The 22,045-nt window shown below is 36.9% G+C and overlaps 1 protein-coding gene across 1 annotated transcript; it reads left to right on the top strand.

Moving 5' to 3' along the window:
* Positions 1-15,640: 15,640 nt before the first annotated feature.
* Positions 15,641-21,300, top strand: LOC107851404. Its single transcript, XM_016696403.2, has 4 exons — positions 15,641-16,009; positions 19,463-19,564; positions 19,653-20,559; positions 20,790-21,300. Exons 1-4 carry the CDS (start codon positions 15,779-15,781, stop codon positions 21,035-21,037), a joined length of 1,488 nt encoding a protein of 495 aa, XP_016551889.1. The 5' UTR covers positions 15,641-15,778; the 3' UTR covers positions 21,038-21,300.
* The last annotated feature ends 745 nt before the right edge of the window (positions 21,301-22,045 follow it).

Genomic DNA, 22,045 nt, shown 5'->3' with positions numbered 1-22,045 from the left:
TCTATGTGCTATAGTGTCTTATAATGTAGGTACAAATTATAGCGCAGATACCGCATTCAGTCAGTCCACCGCTCCGAGTCAGCAGGTAACGAGTCCTTCTGATTCGAAGGCTTGAGTTGGTTATACAGTTCGAGAAGTATTGTATTTTCTTATTTTAGTCATATTGTGCTTAGATAGTTAGGAGTCATGACTCGGCTATCTAAAGTCAGTACCAGTAGAGGCTTCATAGACAGTCAGTAGAAGTTGATGTATTCAGTTTTAGTTTCGTTTGATAAAAGTAGAGTTGTAATCTTGTAAAGTTCATGTTTATATTGATCAAGTTCAGAGAAGTTCTATGTTTTCACTGATTTTATATAGATTTAAGCATTTTATCCAGTTGCTTATGAGTTATGCCAGTAGGAGGGTTAGCTTAGGGTCACTTGTGCCCCTACGCATCGTGTGATGTCTCGAGACCCAATTTTGGGGCGTTACAAACTTGGTATGAAAGCACAAAGTTCAAGTGTCCTAAGATGTCTATGAAGTCGTGTCTAGTACAGTCTTGTGGAACGGTATGAAGACATCTGTACTTTTCTTCAAGAGGCTACAAGACATTTAGAAAAGGTCTCCACTCTTTCATGTCTTAGATCGTGCTATAGAAAGGTTCTTTAAGAAACTTATGCAGATTCTCATCTTCCTCTATTCAGGGCATCCCCACCTTATTTTTGAGGTATTAGAGATAGTTAAGCTCAACTATTTGTAGATAGTACTTTCTTAAGCAGTCTCTTCAGATAGTTATGGAGTTTTAAATGAGCTAGAAAGTATCCTATTAGTGTCTTATCATGCCTTGTTTATGAATCGTGCAATAAGCCCAAGTTAGTTGCGCTTCCAGATTCCTTCACAGAATCCATAATGATAATCTATACTTCTTTATCTATGTACTGTTCTTGAGGTAACATGATTTGCAAGTTTTAATTTCCTTCCCTGACAATGCCCTTAGACTTGCAAGTGAGAAATTTTAGAAGTCTCATAAAGCGGCCTGATAAGAGCTTACTAACGTGTTATAAGTTTCCAAAGTTCAATGTTATGCCCTCTCCCTTATGATTCATTCAGTTAAGACAGAGTACGACGTGTATTCTTAGATTATTGAATATTGTATGGCGAGTTTCTACCTCTCATAACCTTGTTATCATCATGATGTTGGAACTGAAAGTCTAGTGAAGCCGTGTGGGGCTCTTTCGATTCACTAGCATAATTTCTTTGTTATCCATCTCAAATTATTTTTCAAAATGCAAAATCAAAGACTAGTGAAGCCAGGTGAGGCCTATTTTGATTCACTAGCGACTCTTTGTGTATCTTGTTTCCTCATGCTGGTTGGAACTGGGTTTAGAGGTATAGTGGCAAGAAATATGAAAAGTGTGATTTATTAGAAGTATGTTTAGCCGAGCCTTTTTGCGTGTGATCGAGTTAGTGATAAAGTGATATTGTCCTTGTGTGTCAACTTATGGAAGAAAGAGAAGAAGTTATTGGTGGAGGTAAATAATAGTTTGCTTAAGGTATGAAAAGAGTTATTGAAGGTGTGTGGCACAAGATAAGTATAGGTTATGGATGAGGATACTTAGTGGAAGAGTGTTGTTAACTTAGGTGATCCTGAGATTGCAAGGGCAAGTTAAGTTGAGGCTTAGAAAGTTATAAACTAAGTTAAGCTATGTATAAAGGATAGATACTAATGATGGGTAGAAGGTGGGCGTGTTAATGGATTATAAATGAGAGAGGCCATATGATTATGACCAATTATTGTTATTAGGGGGTTTAAGTGGGCCAGTGTTTATTGACGTTTTGTTTTATAGTTTCCCAGTGAAAATTGTATGTGTGGGGAGGAGTTGTAAGTTATGCTAAACGTTAGGTGTTAAGCTTGGATGATTGGTGGCTATGAAGGTGGATGTGATAATTTCTTGGTTAATGGTGCTAATTATAGAGAAGTAATCTAATGGGCTTGGACAGTGTATTCAAGAGCTTGAGTCTGATCAACTTGTAATTAAGTTTGATTTTATGTTCTTGGTGAGGAATCTTGCCCAAGTTGCTATGGGGATGCTTTATTTTCTAGGGTCATTGCATGTGGTGTAATTAGTAAGTGTTGTGGAGTTGCTAGGTGGAGGAAGACTAGTTAGGTAATGAATGATGTTCCTAATAATTGAGTCAAGGAGTGTGATGGCTTTAGTCTAAGGGAGAGACAGTAGAACGAGTAACCAGGTTAGGTTGTCAGGTTCTAGTAGGTATGCCAGTAAGTTGTGTAATAGCTGTAAAAAGGGATACTACTCAAACCATTTTATTTTAGTATTTTCAGTCATTCCAGTATTCATTAATGCTTTGCATTTTGATTCCACGATCATGATTCATGTCCAGGCATGCCATAAAGAATCCTGTCCTCACTTAGTTACCGAAATGCAGATTTTTAGACTTTTCATCGGTTGGAATCATATTTCATAGTTATGAATTCCCAATTTAGGTCATGCAACACATGACTTATGTACTCAAGCTTTGTGATATGTTCAGTTCCAATGTTCAAGCGCTACTTTTAATGATCAGCAAAGAAAAGAATTCATATTTATATCGTGCATGTCCCCAGGCCGTATTTCTTTGATAGGTTTATGATGTTAAATCCTCTATTCCTCAAGCCTCGGTTGAGTGTCAAGTTATTCATAGCATCTATTCATGTGTCAAATCCTCATGCTCTAATCTTTTAGTTATCTTTTCTTACCCAAGATAGTGGTTGTGAATAGTTGTTTAGTCAGGAGAGAGGAGATATTTCCTTTGGTATGCCTACTTTGGCTTGGTGGTAATGTGAAGTAAGATTGAGGCTAAGTCTTTGATACATGTTAAGGTTAGTTGAAATTTAATGTGTTATGATTGGGAAGATTGTGGTGTGTTCGTTTTGTGTAATTCCATTAGTTGGAAAGAATATTGTAGTGAAGCATTTGTGTAGGACTTGATTAGTTAGGAGTGTGTCAGGTATTCTTGAGGTGAGTGCATAGAAATTTTTCTTGATAAGAGGTGTGTAGGGTATGAAGATAGGCTTGAATGTCGTATTTGTGTGCATGCGGATGGGTGCCTTGCACATTAGTAAATGGTTAGTACTAGGTGGATTGGAGTTGTCGAAGTGGTAATGAGAATTACTCTTAAAGTGAGAGGTTGTAAGAATATAGATGTATGGGAGCTCATGATTCAGAATGGGGTTATGTGGCGAATCTTGCAGTTCTAGGTTAGGCATGAATATGATTAGGGGGTTTGGTTGAGGGGATATGAGTAGATGGAAGTATCGGTGTCATATGAGGATTGTAAGTTGAATTGATCAAGTATAGTATCATAAGGGTATAGTATAGTCAAGAGAGTATTTGAGAAGTGTGGTTGAGTTTGAGAGTAAGGAGTTGCCTTGCTTGAAGCTTAGTACTTTTATCCTGACTTATGATTCATAAGTTTAGGTTTCAAGTTATGGGATTATAGTAATTCTATGATCTCTGATTCAGATGTCTTATTTAGATCTTGCCTAAAGTTCTTTGCTCCTTCAGACCATTAGAATTTCTTGGGAGGGTGTTGAAGAAATCCTCTACTTAAGTATGAGTATCTAGTATGATTCAGTTAGCATAGTTAGCAATCCAGTTTTTAAAATTTGGCAGATAGATTTCTATGGTCTTCTATTTTTTCCGAACTAGTCTAGTCTTACCACTCGAAGTTTCATAAGTACGGGCAATCCGGTAAGTAGTTGCTCGCACCCAAAATCTATGAATTCAGTTCAGTATGTGTATCAGGCATCAGTTTCAGATTCGGATATATAATTGTGATTCAGTTTGTAAGCATTCATTGAACAATCTTTGTTTTCTAAGTATTCTAATCCAGACAATGTAATACCCATGGTGTAGTCTTATCCTTGTTTCTCATGACCTATGCCTGCATAAATTATCTCTTCGCCAACTATGAGTACGATTGGACCCTTATCACATCAAGTGAATTCTAAACTCTCAGCATGATCCTGCTCTTTAATATAAGCAGAAGGCAAATCAGCTCAAATTTAGTCGAGAATTACAGTTGTCCTCTATCTATTCTTTTTCAGTCTCGGATCCAGCAGTATAGCTATTCTCATCATGAGTTTATAGATTCAACGAAGTACTTCAAAGTTTAGAAAGATATAGATTCAGATTAGCAAGTCGTTTCAGCCGTGTGTCTTCAGTTTTCTCTGTATTCTTGTCCAAATAGCAACATTTGAGGATGAATGTTTCCAAAGGGGAGATATTGTAATACCCCGATTATTTCTTAAGCCTAAATCTATCTTTTGAGTGGATAGGGGTGGCTTTCAAAGTGATTGATATTTATATTATGTTGTATTTCTCTAATTTCTACTTTTTGTTAAGTAGAGCATTGAATAAGCTTTCCATCAATACCAATTTCATCGGAATCCGACATCGAACGAGGAAGTTATGGCTCTTTTACTAAGCAATATCAGAATCGCCCAGGCCTGACGGTAGACCTAAAGGACCACCAAGTCTTTGGTGGACCGTCAATTATCCCGTTAAGCCAAGGTAGTAACCCCTTTTTCTAGCCATCGTGCGACGGCCAAATGGTGGGCCACCAAAAATTTGACAAACAGTCAAGGAGACCATTACGTTGAGGCAGAATGTCCTAGTTTTGGCACTCGAGTGATGGACGATCTGGTGGACCGTCTGTTCCTCTGACGGACCGTTAATTCAACCGTCACAGACCCGATCGACAATTTTTTTAACTCATTTTTTAGGGATATTTTGGTCATTTCTGCCCATTTTGATCTTGTATATATATATATATATATCCAAGTAGAGAGGAGAAGTTCATTTTTCTCCTTTCTCTTCCATAACACTCTAGAAACTAGGGTTTCTCTCTTCCAAATCCAAATCAAATCTTATCCAAGAAATTCAAGAATTTTCCAAAGATTTCACCAAGTTGTTCAAGAATTAAGTTCTCCAAGTCAAAGGCATCAAGAACATAGCTCAAAAGTGTGAAGAAGAGTTTTCAATCAAGCTTGCTCATCTTAAAATCATAATCCAAGGTATGTGGAGTTTGAACAAGAACACTTCTTTCATTCTTGTGCCCAAAGATTTAATTTCTACTATTAAAATTCATGATTTGCAAAGTGGGTTTACACCCAAATTACTTTATTAATGATTTATGATATTTGAGCTATTCAAGATTGATACACATAACTATTTCATCATTTTATTTCTTAAATTGAGAACTTATGCCATGAGTTGAATATTGTTATTATGAGTTGATGATTTTCGAATGATTTGAGACAAGAGTCATGATTTAATCTTTTCTATGAGAAGTTTGATTATTGAATATATATATTGATATTTGAGCTTGAAAGTCAAGAATGAGTTCTATGATGTTTTCTTGAAGTTTTTGATACATTTTGATATTGAGAAAGATTGATTTGATTTGAGTCAAGTTTGGAATCCACAAATTGATTATGATTTTATAAATGAGAAAGATATTTGATATGGTCTTCATGATAGACCCTTGTGATCTTTGTGGTGGATTTTCTAACACGTTTTGAGCTTGTGTCTGGGAGTAGTATTTAGTGCCGAGCGGGAAATATGGTATTTCCCCTAAAACTACGTGCCACCATTGGATTGATATTGATAATTGTGAGCTGGAGTCCGAGTATGAGATTGTGATCACTATATTTAGGTTGTACTCCCTGGCAAGAGTACGACGTTCCTGCCAATGTGTGGTTCTCTCCTTAGGAGGGCAAAACATTGGACTCCATGTAGCTCACATGGTTAATATCGGTTATAAGAACCTCCCAAGTTTATAAGAGTTCATGTTTCATGAGTTACCGTGTCACTCTAAGTCATGATTTAAAGAGTTTGAGTTGAGTCCAATGATTTATGAGATTTATGAAGCATGTGTTATTATTGATGATTTATGGAAATTATGTTTCAAGAAATTCAAGCAAAGAAAGTCGTTATCGTCAACATGCATGATTTTCATAATCATCTTTGATATTATTTATAATGTTGCGTTGCACCCCCACATACTCTGTACATTACTTAAAGTACTGACCCCCATATATTTCTATGTGCTATAGTGTCTTATAATGTAGGTACAAATTATAGCGCAGATACCGCATTTAGTCAGTCCACCGCTCCGAGTCAGCAGGTAACGAGTCCTTCTGATTCGAAGGCTTGAGTTGGTTATACAGTTCGAGAAGTATTGTATTTTCTTATTTTAGTCATATTGTGCTTAGATAGTTAGGAGTCATGACTCGGCTATCTAAAGTCAGTACCAGTAGAGGCTTCATAGACAGTCAGTAGAAGTTGATGTATTCAATTTTAGTTTCGTTTGGTAAAAGTAGAGTTGTAATCTTGTAAAGCTCATGTTTATATTGATCATGTTTAGAGAAGTTCTATGTTTTCACTGATTTTATATAGATTTAAGCATTTTATCCAGTTGCTTATGAGTTATGCCAGTAGGAGGGTTAGCTTGGGGTTACTTATGCCCCTAAGCACCGTGTGACGTCTCAAAACCCAATTTGGGGCGTTACAATAAATTTGGGGAGTTATAGAGCATCTCCCCCTTGGGATACTATGTCCCTCTAAAAACACTTACATCACTAGAATACTTGAGGACTACTGAGGCGGTGCACAAGGCATCTATGAATTGGATCATATCTAAACTTCTAAGAGCTGAAGATAATGCAGATGCATATACTGAGTTATACTCGCAACTACTAAGGTACTTTGTCTTGGAATAGTTACCTTACTGAGATTTCTGATAGTATGACTAGATGGAAAGATGTGAAAACAAACTATACGAATCTGATTGTCTAAATGCTAAACCAAACTGCTGGCTTTACTAACTAACTTATGCTGAGAACTTAAGCTTAACTGAAGCACTGCTTTTGCATTCTTTCAACTAAACCTTCCACCTTAGCCTCAAGTCATCATTATAAGTATGGGAACATTTCACTAAACTCTGAATTGAACTACAATTATTCTACTCTAGGGTCTGCGGTACAATAATATACCTAAATGATAACTCATCCTGAAAGACTGTACCTGAAAGTATAAAGCTTACTGCTAATACTATCCCAAAACTATCTACGGGGAATGCCAGAGAAAGCTCTATCTATAGGACTTTGGGATTCACTACTTCTGCTACCTTAAAAGTAAGGTAAAGCTGACATGAATGGAACATGATGAGAATCCACATAAGTTTCTTAGAGAACCTTTCTATTGCATGATCTGAGACATGAAAGAAGGGAAACTGTTCCTAAAATATTTTATAGCCTCATGCACATAAATGTGGCACGCAATACACCCATGTACAAGACTCTACTAAATGCGGCTTTCAGAATTCCCAGGACACTATTGAACCTTAGGATCTGATACCAAGTTTGTAACGCCCTGATTATTTGAACAGAAATGCTACACGGTGCTCATGACCCCAAAGGACCATAAGCTAACCCATGACTGATATCTGTACATGTACACTACATAATATATAAATATAAATACAAAAACATGAACTGAAGGCCATAGGGTTCAATACTGAACATAATCTGAGTAATAAAAATGTCTGAATAAAGAGGTATCACAATACCAAAATAGAACTGAAATATTGAAGTTCGAATCTACTCTGTAATCTAGTCTGCATCTAGTCTGAAAGCCTCTACTGTTTGAATAATCTGAATAAGGAGCTGATGGGATATGTCCCCAACTAACTCCATTTAATGAACTAATTAAATTAATCAGATGATAGAGAAATAATCATGTCCTCGAAGGATGAGGACTTACTTTTAACTTTGACTTCTGAAATTTGCAATGTTACTATTGCTCTGGAACTCGTGCCTCTGAACCTATGGTATAAAATAAAATGCCATAGCGCAAATGCATCAGTTCATCTGATTGTACTGAGTATACGAGTGAGGTAGGCTAAATGTAAAGGGTTTATATGCATGAACAATGCTGGCTGATATAAACATGAGAATACATACATACATAAGTAACTATAACTGAACTCGTGGTGATATTGACTACTGAGTCAGAATGCTGACAACATGAGTTTACTAATACTGAGATACTGAATAGATGAACAACTATTTCTGACAATTCAAATTATGAACAAGTGGTCTGATTGACTATGTCTAACAGTCCTAAAACTGAATACTGATAACGTAAGCTATGATGACTGACCTAACAGATATAACTGTGATGATCGGCCTAACCGATGTAACTGATACTAAGCGACTGTATCTGACAGTCTAAATCTTCTAATAATGATTAAGAGTGACTAAGCTTGAGATCAGGCCTAACTAACGGGTGATCTCTGGAACTGATATTGAGAATTCTCAACTGAATTTGAGACTGAGATCAAGCCTATCTGATGGATGACCTCTGCAAGTACTGATACTGAATAACTTTATATTAGACCAAGCCTATCTAGCAGGTAGTCTATGAATCTGTGGAACTATCTGAGTTATTTACTGAGATTAATGACTGTATCTAACAGTCCTGATTTCTGAGTTCTACTCTGAAGACTGATACTAAAACTGTAACTGTGGGAGTTCTCACTTAATCGACATGCCCCGAGTCTGAAATAGTGGGGTCCCACATGTAACCCCAGCTAGAAGGGTATCAATACCATGCCATAGGTAAAGACCTATCTGGTCAAGCCTATCTGATGGGTGACCCTCGTAGGAAGTCAAGCCTAAGGCAGTATAATAGTTAAGCCTCTCTGACGGATGACAAGACTTTTTCTAACGGGTGACTCCTACATCCTGCACTGGTTATGCAGTTATGGAGTTCAAGGATTGCTCCTAACGACTCTGTCTCTCTGACGGGGAGCCACCATCCCTACACTCTCTTGGTGCTAGCTCATACTTCCAACTGAAAAACTCTGAACTGATTCTTAGAACTTGTACTTAAACTGAACTAAAGCCGTTATTGAGTTTCTTACTTGACTGAGCTGATTGAGTTTACTTGGTTCCGTTATCTGATAGAATACTACTGAATCTATTATCTGACTAAATGATACTAAGTTCTGAATTGATTTCTTGAATGCTACTGAGATCTGAGTTGAGTACTGAACTGAAGCTGGAATGATAACGATACTTAGATTATTGAGATTTCTTAAGTTCTATAACTGTCTAAGAGTTCTAAATTCTGTAACTGACTGAGTTCTACTGATCATAGCACGACTGAGATTATCTTGAGACTGACTCGGCTCTAGGCACACAGTTATATTTTTTGGGTACAAGTACCCCCAGGACTCGATGGAAGAAAACTGACACATATAATACTTTTTTATCATAGGAATAACATCCACAATTCATAATACCATAAGTAGGGGATTTCATACTACACATGGTTCTCAACACTTTATATATGCAAGGGAATACATATAACATGGGTATACTTGCATACCTCAATATCATGGATATTCCATATCACAACAACAACTCATAACAACAACACATATCAATAACATGGAATTCATGTGGAAACATAAGGAATAGAACATGGACTTGTTATTTAAGCACTATTAAGTCATAAAAACATGGATTCTATCATTCTTGGCATTTTATTAAACACCTTACATGCACAACTTTGGGCACAGGTGTACTTATCAATTTGACAATCTTAATCCATCCAAAATTCATGGGTTTCAACTAACATACTCACATGCTTCAGGAAAAACACATCAAGATACAACCTTGAATCCAAAGAACAATCATCAACATGAATATAGTCATAACACAATAAGGAAATCAAAATTTATAATTTAAAACATGATTCTTGAGCTCCATGGATGAAAGGGATCCATGGATGAACAGTACGCATACCTTAGTGATTGAATCTTGAAAGAGATCTAAGGTTCTTGAAGAAATCCTTAGGCTTTTTCTTGATTTTTTTCTTAACTAGGGTTTAACCCCTTTGGGAGAGAATGTTCTTATTCTTGAGGAGATGATCTTGACCGAAAACCCTAATCTTGTGGTTGAGAGTGGATGAGAGAATTTTTGAGATGTTTAACTGAAGAAAAATAGGAGAAAGTTATGTCCCTTGAGGGTTTTAAGTCGTGAGAAATAGAGGGAAAATACCAAAATACCCATACTAAACCGCTTCCTAATTGTTGAAAATCTAAGATTGATGACATTTGTGATAAGCCGTCAGACTTGTGATAAGTCATCATAAATGTCGTCACTGAGGGCTGGAATTGATGGATTTCTGCCTAAGGCTGACGACATTAGTGATAAGTCATCACACTTGTGATAACTTATCACAAAATGTCGTCACTGAGGGTGGATTTCTGCCTAAGGCTGACGACATTTGTGATAAGTCGTCACACTTGTGATAACTTATCACAAAATGTCGTCAGTCAGTTTCCAGGCTGACATACTGGAGTAAAATAGGCATAACTCTTTGCTCTGATATCAGACCTGGGCAAAATTAATAACTTTGGAAAGATAATTCAAAGAGCTTTCATTCGACATATAGTAGGTTTTCTAATTTGATATACACAAGTATTTATGGTCTATTGAATTTGACCTAAGTTTTGACGCTCACTAAAACTTGAACGATAGGAAAGCTTTCAACTTGTCCTTGAGTTAGGAGACTTATATGATCTTAGTTCATGCTCAAATGGATTCCTACACTACATAATTGATTAACACACTAAATTTACTTAGTATTCGAGGCTTTTGGAACATCTACTCATATGAATAATGGATTTTCATTCTAGTTTGAAATGTGGGGTGTTACAGTCCTCATCTGACTTAGACCCGAGAAAGGATGGAGGATTCATTTGGGTGAAATCCCGAATCATGGCTGCAGCTGAATTAGACACTAGATTGGCCAAAATGACAACTGGTCGTTCATTCTGAGCTGCAACGGAGTTAGCAAGAGTCGTGAATGCAGCTTGAAACTCTGCATGAGAAACATGTTAGCCCAAAGGTTCTTCGAGCTGAGGGGCTGACTGATTCCCGTTTCTTCTTTTAGAAGGCATGTTCTGTAGAAGAAAGGGAGAAACAGATTAGACTAAGAGATTGACTTGAGATTATGCTCACTGGCACGACATGAATACTGAAAGAGGGGAAATTGTTCCTCAAATATCTTATAGCATCTTGTACATAAATGTGGCGCATAACTCACCCATGTACAAGACTCTACTAGATGCGACTTTCAGACTTCCCAGGACTCTATTGAACCTTAGGCTCTGATACCAAGTTAATAACACCTCGGATCTGGTACCCGAAATGCTATATGGTGCTCATGACCCCAAAGGACCACAAGCTAACCTATGACTGATATTTGTACCTGTATACTGCATGAAATACTTTATAATGCAGAAAGCATGAACTGAAAGGCCATAAGGTTCAAAACCTAGACATAGTATTGATAAAAATGTAATATCTGGGAGGGGTATGAAATACCCAAAACAACTAAAATAAGCTATTTGAAGATACTGTAGTCTGGAAAGCCTCTAACATGTGACTGTCTGAATAAGGTGTTGATGGGACATATCCCTAACTAACTCCAACTAATAAACTAATTACTAAGATAATAAAATGATAATCATGTCTCAAAAAATAAGGACTGACTGCTAACTCTGACAGCGGAGACTGGAATCACCTGATGTTCTGGAGCTCGTGTCTCTAAACCTATGATATAAGACACCATAACGCAAATACGTCAGTACTTTGAATGTACTGGTATGCATACGAGGTAGGATGAATGCATGGGGTTCATATTCATGAACAATAATAATAGCATATTGACTATAATAAGCGTGAGAATACATGCATGAGACATTATAACTGATACTGATACCGTGATAACATGATTACTGAATCTGAATACTGATAACATGACACACTGATAACTGATATAACTGATAACATGAGTGATTGTATCTAACAGTCTTGAATCTAATGGAACTAGCTGATTCCTGTACTGTATCTGAGTTGACTGTATCTGATAGTCCTGAAATCTAAAAAACTATCTGAGTACTATTACTGAGACTGATTGACTGTGTCTGATAGTCCTGATTCTGTAACATAAAACTGTGGGAAGTAGTTATCTAACCTACATGCCCCTAATATGCCATTATGTCCGAGTTAGGGTCCAATCTATAACCCTAATTGGAAGGGTGTCAATACCGCGCCACTAGTAAGGACAAGCTGTGGGTGACCCTCATCTGATAGTGTCCCCAAAAGAGAATGGTGGGGCCCTTATCTAACAATGCTTATCCACCCCATTAACCCTCATCGGACAGTGTTGATGTCTCAACTATGCTGGATACATAGTTCTGGAATGCAAGGATGACTTCTAAGAATCATAACCTCACCTTATAGTGTGTGTTCCCATCCTTGGTTTCATTCGGTACTAATTTCTACTCTCATCTGAATAGACTCTGAACATGATTTACTGAACTGATTGAGTTATTGAACTCTGTTGAATGATGAAATACTATTGATATCTAACAACTGACTGAGTTCATGAGATCATGGAGATTTCCTGAGTCATAAGACTGTCTGAAGTCTAAGGATTCGTAGCTTGACTGAGAGTATCATGAAAACATGACATGGCTCTAGGCACACAGCTAATGTTTCAGGTACGAGTACCCCCAGGACTCGATAGAAGGAAACTGACCAAGCATAACTTACTTGAGCATATAACTAATATCGTAGTCCATAATACATTTATAGAAATATTTCATCAAAACATATGATAGGCATAACTCGTACATACATAGGGATTTCATAGTATCATGCTAGTTAGACACCTTTCCTTCATCTAGGCATTTAATCAAACATATTGTAGGCATGGTACATGTAAACATCATTGTACAATAATTAAACATCATGGTTCAATTCTAATTTCATCATTGTCCATATGAACAAGAGCAACCCAATCATGAAATTCATAAGAAAATCCATAAACTTGAATATAGAAAAGGGATTCTTGGGCTTTATGGACGAAAAGAGTCCATGAATGAACATTATGCATACCTTGGTTCATAAATACACGACGATTGATGGAGGAAATTCTTGATTCTGAATCTTCTATGAAAAACCCTAGGTTGGTCTTGAGAAGGTTTCGAGAGAAGAGAGTGTATTTTGGGTTTAAAGTGGCCGAATCACGTATTAAAGGGCTTAAATAGGGGTGGGAAATTGACCCTTTTAACCTTGGACGTGTCTTGTAATTTCAGTAAAAATTTTCGAATTGGACCCCTGGCGTGACGCGATGATATCGCACCGTGTCACTGGAATTTGACAATTGGGAAACTGAGGGATGGCGCGAAGCGGAGCCATTGCGTTGCCTCTTCTTTTGTGACCTGGAACTTTGGCGCGATGGGGAGAAGCTAAGACACTGGAAAAGGACAATTGCCATTTTAGCTTGTGGTGCGGCGCGCCACTGACCAATATGACACTGTTTTACGACGGGAACTTGAAATAGTCATTACTTCTTACTCGGTTGTCGGATTTAGGCGAATTTTATATCGATAAAAAGCTTATTGAATTTCTCTTATGACAAAAAGTAAAAATCTTAAAAATACCACATGTACAAAAGTGGATTCATCTTTCAAAGAAGGCTCCTAGCATTTTTGAGATGATTTCAAGCTAGGAAAAGGTACGGGGTATTACACAAACACTAGGTGATTTCTTCTCATTTGTTTATCCTATAGTGGACCGAGTTACCTGGTTCCTGGGGTTGGGTGCCAAGTATCTCGTGAAATTAGTCGAGGTACGTACAAGCTGGCCCGAACACCATGGTTATAAAAAAAAGTTAACAAATTGAAAAGTTGCACTTCAAATCCTAACATTGTTTCAGCAGAAAAAAGAAAAACAATAACACAACATTTTCCCCTTTTGATTCTTCCAAGCTTTTCGACAACTAATAAAGAGAAAGTAATCATCATCAGCATCAAAGATGATGAGAAAACATTCAAAACTGATACAAAAATCACCCTAGTTTGTCAATTTAGAACCCAAATTCAAATTTAGCAAAGAAAACTTTATCACATTAAATTTGAATAACAAATTGTAAACTTGCATTCTAATGTTAGCATTGTTCTCAGCCAAAAAATACACATACACACACACACACACACACACAAGAACAAAACATTTCTCATTCAGTTCTTCTCAGCTTGACGGAGGTGCAAGATTGTAACTACTGGCAATGTTAAAGGCAGAATCAAAGCATTTATGGAAGCAAATTATGTCCTGCATTTTCTTCTGAGTTTGTTCATGGCGGATAAATGTTTTGGCGTTAGAGTTGTTCCATCGTGAGAAGGGGACTTAATCCCAGGCTAGTGGTTGTATGGTGGAGCTGGTGGTGAGAAAATCGGGAATTGAACCCATTTCACTCTTTTTTTTTTTTGCTAAAAGAAGATGAAGATAGAGGCATACCCATTTGTAATGGATAATTTCAATTTTAAAGGGGCAATTTTGGTAAGATAACAGAAATTGTTAAATTGAAGGGTATATTTGACAAGTTTGCTCACAATGAGGGTATAAATAACCCCATGATTTAATAAAGGGCAAAGTTAGCCAATTAACAAAAATAAAAGGGTATATTTGACCCTTTCTAAAAATAATAAAATATAAATTAAAGAAAAAAGGTAAAAAAATGATTTTATCTAAAGCAGAATGTTTTAATAAAGGGCAAAAAGTTCAAATCACTTTTCTAAGGGTTTTCACACTTTTAATATATTATAGATATTAAATTACTAAATATATTAAAAAAATAAAAAGATAATTTTGTAAAAAGTGAAGACTTTTAGAATAATAAAAAATTAGATCACTTTTATAAGTATCTTCATACTGTTAATATATTATTTAAAATTATAGATATAGATAGATGAAGATGTAGAAGATGTAGATGTAGATGTACATGAAAATATAGATGGTACGCGTAGATAATACATAAATATGATCCTAAACTTGACACCAAATTATAACTTTGACCTTAAACTTTGATAGTGCACAAATAGGACCTTTAACTATTCAAAACCTAAATAAATATGACCTCCGATTTTGCAACCCCATGCGTGAGTCTCACTCGTGCCTACGTGGAAAGGTAATCCAATCACACGGTGTCACGTTGTTAAAAAGGCTGACTTGAAGGGAGGTCATATTTGTGCAGTTTTGAATAGTTAAAGGTCATATTTGTGCACTGCCAAAGTTTTGCTTTTTGTGTTAAAACGGCATCGTTTTTATTATTATTATTATTATTATTATTATTATTATTATTATTATATTTTATTTATTTATTTATATAGCAGCAGCACCTATTTTTTTTTTTTAAATTAAAAAAAATTATTATATTATTATTATTTATTTATTTATTTCTATAGCAGCAACACCTAAGTTTTTTTTAATTAAAAAAAACAACCACTAGCAGGAATCGAATCCACGCAGGAGGCTAAAGGAAGCGCCCAAGAAGAGCAAATAACACCTGTGGGTTATCTAAGTGCCTTGTTTCATATGGTTCAACATTAATATACGTACACAAATATACATTTTTTATCTTATATATATACAACCTAATTTTTTTACCAAGGGTCCATATTAACTATTTGAACTAACTATCAAATTTTCATTAATCATTAATATACACCTCCTAGTTGGCCCGGCCCACCCAATTGGTCGAACTCCTGAACGAGACAAACCAAACCGGTTCATATAATCTCAACAAAGCCCGAAGAGAATTCAAATTCAGCGTAGACAGTAAGAAATTACCGTTGGGCGAAACACTATACGAAGATGCCGATGAACAAATCGAAGAACACCGCCGGCAAAACTACGGCCAGATTGAAATCTACAAGGAAACCACTACGAGATGTTTCGAATTCAAATATGGTAAAGCCATTAGCAGCTTCTTTCAAAACCAAGAAGATCCACGGAAGAGAAAACGACGTTGGAACAGTGGCGGTGGAAAATGTCATCGATCGTCTCCTTCTCGTTCACTCTGATTTCTCCTCCGTCATTCAACAGGTATGAATGATTTTCGGTCGCAATAGTTCGAGAAGTATTCGATAATTTTTCATCTTCTTTGTATATGTTGTGACTGCAGGGCGGAGCCAGGTAGGGCCGAGGGGTTTATCTCAACTCCTTAATCGGAAAATTATACTGCTTATATATAATTAAAATTAATTTTCTTTCAGGTATATATAGTAGATGTTGAATCTCTTTGGCTTCTTAAATCTTAATGTGTTTACCTTTTTGAAACTTCTTGCTCTGCCACTGGTTGTGAGACATACAGAATCTCTACTTTAAAAAATATTTAATTTCCCTTAAATGATAAATCATTTAGCATTAGAATGAAATGGGTTCAAACTACAAATAGAGTGGAATGGGCATAGAATTTCTATACAGGCACAGCCAATCCAATGAGAATTTCAGTGCTGCTTAGCTAATTAATTGGTTTACTTAGTAACATTGAATTGCTTTGTTGCATAGCCATAGGTGATTTGTGTAGTGTAAGTGATACGATCGCAATTTTACTTGATTTTTCAACTTGTTCAGATTGTCCCAGTTTTGTAGTGAGTAATTTACATTTTTCCAGGCAGTGCTAAGTATGTATCCATCACTATTTTGGGTATTTCTCAGTGAAACTGAAAGATCTTTTGATCAGTTACTGCATTGTTAGGGAGCTTTATTCATGTAAAACAGGTTTTCCTGCATCTTTCTCTTTTGGTTTGTTTGGGTGGAAGGGGTGCATACCTACTTTGGTTTGTTGTACTCGAGCAGAGGTCCCTGCGGAAATAGCCTCTCTACCTCCACGAGGTAGGGGTAAGGTCGGTGTACATTCTACCCTCCTTAGACTCCACTTATTCACTGGGTATGTTGTTGTTGTTGGGGCGGAGGCGGAGATTGGAGGAGTTTTCCAGTAGTTCACATTGGTTATTAGAAATTGGTGTCTTTGCACTCTGCTGTTGAGCGTCTTTACCTGCTGTTACTGCCTCCATAGATGTGTCTACAAATTAACGGAAATTATCGGCCTGTGCAGAGATAGCTTCTTAACAGTGAACAGAATTCTAGACAAAGTTGCTTGAGGAGATTGATAGACGTCTGAATCTAAATGCATATCTGAATGATTAAGATGTTGTCTTCAGATCTGAAATTTAAATGGTTAAAAATATTTGTTTTTCAATAGCTGAATATACAAAATTTATTTATTGCATATATAATTAAAAATATAACTCAAATAAAAAATAATTAGACTAGCTTTGTTGTATGGGGCAGAGTGTTAGCCTGTTAAGAAGACCCACATACAGAAGATGAAGGTAGCGAAGGTGAGAATGCTGCGGTGGATGTGTGGGTGTACTAGAAAAGATAGGATTAGAAATGAGGTTATTCGAGATAAGGTGGGAGTGGCTTCGGTGGAAGCCAAGATGAGGGAAGCGGGGTTGAGATGGTTCGGTCATGTGATGCGGAGGAGCATGGATGCCCTAGTGCGGAGGTGTGAGAGGTTGGCTAGGGATGGTTTCAAGCGAGGTAGAGGTAGATCAGAGGAATATTGGAGGGAGGTGATTAGACATGACATGAAGCAGCTTTAGCTTACCGAGGACATGACCCTGGATATGAAGTTGTGGAGGAGGCGAATATGAGTAGAAGGTTAGTCTGAGTTAGGATGTTGTATGTTTTGGTGTATACTTGAAGTATCTTGCTTTGGGTATTATTGAATAAGCTAATTTCTATTGTATCTTGTTTTATTACTATTCCTTATCTTATCTTAGATTGCTTTATTTTGTGCTGGGGGTCTATCGAAAGTAGCCTCTCTATCTCACATTGAGCTCACTTGGTAGAAATATACTGGGTATGTTGTTGTTGAGAAAAATATTTGATTTAATATAATAAAATTATTATTTGATTGAAAAAATATTTATATTTGTTAGTGATAATGGAGATGGTTTGTAATGGTGATAGTGGTAATGATTGATGTTAGTGATTAGAATGTTGGTGGTGATAGTTGTGATGATAGAGATGTTTGGTATTGTAATGACTATTATGATGGTGACGATTGGTAGTGATTGTGGTAGTGATGTGAAGTTGGTTGATGTTATTAATTGTGGAGGTGTTGATTGTGATAGCTTAAAAATGAATGCATGATGGTTGACGATGTGTTGGTGGTAGTTGGAGATGTTGTTAGCTGTGATGGTGGAGATGATGGTTGAAGCAGTGGTAGAGGTGGCGACACCGACGACAACGGTGGTAGCCGAAGAATGTGTGGATACTGATGATGTGTTAGTGGTAGTTAGCGGTGACGCTAGTTGTAATAGATGAGTTGGTTAGTAGTCAGGATTGACCGATAGTGATTGATGATGGTGGTGGTGTTGGCATTGACGTTGGCGTTGGTAGTATTGGCAGATATAATTAAAATAATAAAGGTGGTAGATATGGTAGCGGCTGAAAATAGTGGTTATTGGCAATTATAATTGTGAATGGCGGTTGTGATGGTGAAGGTTATTGGTGGTGGTGGTGGTTGGTGGCAAGGTGGTGGTTGACAATGATGGTGGTGGCAGAGGTGGTTAGTGGTGGTGACTGATGATTATGAATAGAGTGGTGGTGAATATTATCCAACACAAGAATACCTCTTAATGATTAAGACTTAATTCCAGATCTGAATGATTAAGACCTATTCAGACCTATTAAGAGTCAAAATCTTAATGAAAAACAAATGCAATTAATGATCTAAAGTCTGAATTATTCAGATTCAGACCTCCATTAAATGCAAACAAATGACGCCTTAATGTCCTTTAGGAAATTCATAGATCTACATTGGCAATCACAGTTAGTTGGGATTAAGTTATAGTCATGTTAGTATGTTCCACTGCATCCAATATTTGGTAGGAGTCTTTGAGTCTTGTTAGAGACTTATATGTGTTTTGGAAATGTAAAGAACTTCTAGTGTTAGAGAAACTAACTTTTTAAATTATTGGGAGGATTCAAATAGGCAACCCCGATTTGCTTGGAATTGAAAGTAATTGTTATTGATGTTCTTTCGGAAATTCAAAGGGTTACCCAGAATAAGATGATGAGCATCAGTTGTTTGCCCGGTTATTCCGGTAAGTAGGAAAAACTGAAGAACTATGTGCAAAATTGGACCTTCCTGCTTTCTTTTTATACCTTTTCCCCTAACCCTCATTGGCATAGTGCTCAATCTCTTTTTATGTTTCTTAGATTTAGGAGTTTTACTTATGGTCGTCTTTACCTAACATATAAGCAATTTGAATAATGACATGGCATCCAGATATCTATATATATCACAGTAACTCACATCATCTCCATCTTGTATTCTCAAGTTACTTCAATTTGAAGAGCATATTTACATCTTGGTCAAACTGTAACGGATACCAATATTTTGATGTTTGTTTTCCCTGTATCATCTTTAATGTTTTCATAAAGAGGTTAATGTCATCTTTTTTTTTACATGATCAATTGCAGATTGATGAACTTGTTCAAGTGCTCAAACTAGGAGGCAAGAAGAGTGGAAAGGAAATTGAATCTTTTGCACATGTCTTGTCTGAAATGCAAGCTTGTTTGAAGGTTAACCTTTTTCTGTCTTATTTTCTGCTCCTTCATTAGTCTCTTCTATCCACCGTATTTGACATATATTATATGGTGGCAAATGCAGACATGTGTTCCTAAATTCCAGAAAGCCCTTTCTGATCTATCCACGAGGTCTGAACATCCATCTGAACAGTCGCAAATTAGTGAAGCAATTCCTGTGGTAGCTGATAATATAAGTGATGCTGTTGATAGCCCCGACCAATCCATGGGGGATTCACTAGTTTCTCCATCACCCCTTGTGTCCTGGCGGGCAGGCTGTACAACCGAGAGTGGAAAACTTTTTTTGCTCACACCTTTGCCTCTCCGCAAAGTGCTCTTATCCAAATGCCAGGAATCCTCTAAAAAGTTTGACAAGTATGCATCAGACACAAATACCCAGAAACACCCTCTTTTTGATATTAGGGGAGATATGGAAGATTGTTTGATTGAGAAAACAAAAGCTATGGCTAGTCAACCACCATCCCTTACTGATGTAACTGGGGAGATGGACATATTGCTTGTGAATAATGAAGTGAAGTCAATTCCTAATGAAGTTTCTGCTAATGATATGCCCATCAAAGTGGTCCCTCAGAAAAGAGATTGTAGTTCGCCTGTAATACTTACATCACAAATTGACAGCTCGTTGCTTGTAATGACTCCATGCTTGAAAATGTCACCGCCAAAGACCTGTGTACTGCTTGAACCTTCATCAGAATACAACTGTAGGGACAAGCACGGGGCTTATAAAATGACACCATTTCCTGTTTCACGTCATTTTTCTGGCATGTCTGAAGATTCAGAATCCTCAAGCTTCGGAGCTGCTGAACATTTGGCAACGAAGTATCCAGAGCTATTTGGAATCAGATTGAATCAAAACTTGACAAATGGAGGGAAGGTGGTCGATGATGAATCGCCAGACTTTCTTTTTTCACCACCCAAAACATGTGTTCTGATGGAGCCACCTGTGGAAGAACCGTTGACTAATGGAACTGGTGAGTACCCACTGCTGAAATATGCACCCCCCACCCCCCACCCCCCACCCACCCCCACCTCCCCCCGTGCTTATCAGCAAACATATTTTTGTGAACCTAAATAAAATGATATTCAACATCTTTCTTTTTTGAAAAAATGAAAACAAAATTAAACATCAGGATGTTTCCATTTGGTTTTCATTAACATGACCATTCTGATATTTAATGTTCTCTCTTTCTTTTGGGTATAGAAACTGGTGGCAACTTAGATATCTTTGAAAGCACTCCCATGATGACAAAATCCCAGAGCATCCTCGTAATGGGAAAGCATCCAGGTGAGAACACTTTGAAGAAAGAACTATGGATAAAATTTGAAGCAGCATCAAGAGATGGCATTTGTTTTAATGACTCGACTATCCAGAAAATTATCCAAAAAGATTTCCTTGAGAGATTGGAAGAGGTTTCTGCTGATGAGGCAACTGAAGAGGAGGGGGCCTAAGATGATGGATATCATCACCCCCTGGATGTGCCAGAGTATGCAGGGAAGAACGAGGCTATCATATTCAGAAGACCAAAAAATGGACCTATATATGTACCTTAAGGTAAATTTGAAACTTGTATCAACTTCCCCTATAGCCCCCCCCCCACCACCCCTTCTTCGCTCCTCTTTTGTGAAGTAAAGATGAACATAGCAACAAAGGACTTCAGTTATTATAAGTCCAATTTTTGGTAATTTTTGATTGAAAACTTTGAAGTTCTTTACTAGGCGTTTGGACAATATGCTTTTGGATTATGCTTTCCAACCCAAAAACCGCATCAGCTTCCACCACTTCCTGTTCTGCAGTATTCCCTCAAATTTTGTGCACATATTTGATCTTCTTGGCGCCAATGCTTCAGAACAAAAAAGGAAAAAAAAAGATGAGATATTATATTCATTAAGAGTAATGACAATGGAAGATATTAGACATGGAAGTACGCATTGTTCCATTTATACTTTAGGCTTATATAGCAATGGAATTCATAGTGACTCAATTCTCAGGAGGACTTTACTCTGACATTCATAACAGTAAAGAGTGAAATAACTATAATAAGTGCATAATCATGAAGCATATAACATGTTAACTCACGTTGTTTTATTATCTAGGACCTCAGGAACTCATACAAGAGATAACATGTGATTGGGGGGTCATGTCCTAGCAGGACAAGAAGGATCTACCCTTACATACCTCGGTACTCGACTTAGAACTACTATGGCGACTAAACATTTCTGTTAAAGCGTTAATCTACAATAATGACAAATAACAAAGCTAACAATTTTAGCTAAACAACAAGCTTAGGTCATATTAGCAATACATCAAACACTTGAAGGCCCTCAAATCAATGGCGTTTCTCCACACGGTTGCTTACCGCCCGCCTTACAACAATATCATAAACCTCTTACGAGATCAAACAATACTTCCCAATCTTCACATCACACAAAACAGCCCTATATACAACTATATAATCA

This window comes from Capsicum annuum, chromosome 12 (assembly GCF_002878395.1).
Source record: "Capsicum annuum cultivar UCD-10X-F1 chromosome 12, UCD10Xv1.1, whole genome shotgun sequence".
In the NCBI taxonomy this organism is placed as follows: Eukaryota; Viridiplantae; Streptophyta; class Magnoliopsida; order Solanales; family Solanaceae; genus Capsicum; species Capsicum annuum.
The sequence above is the reverse complement of the archived record's forward strand: the minus strand, read 5'-3'. Positions and strand labels throughout refer to the sequence as shown.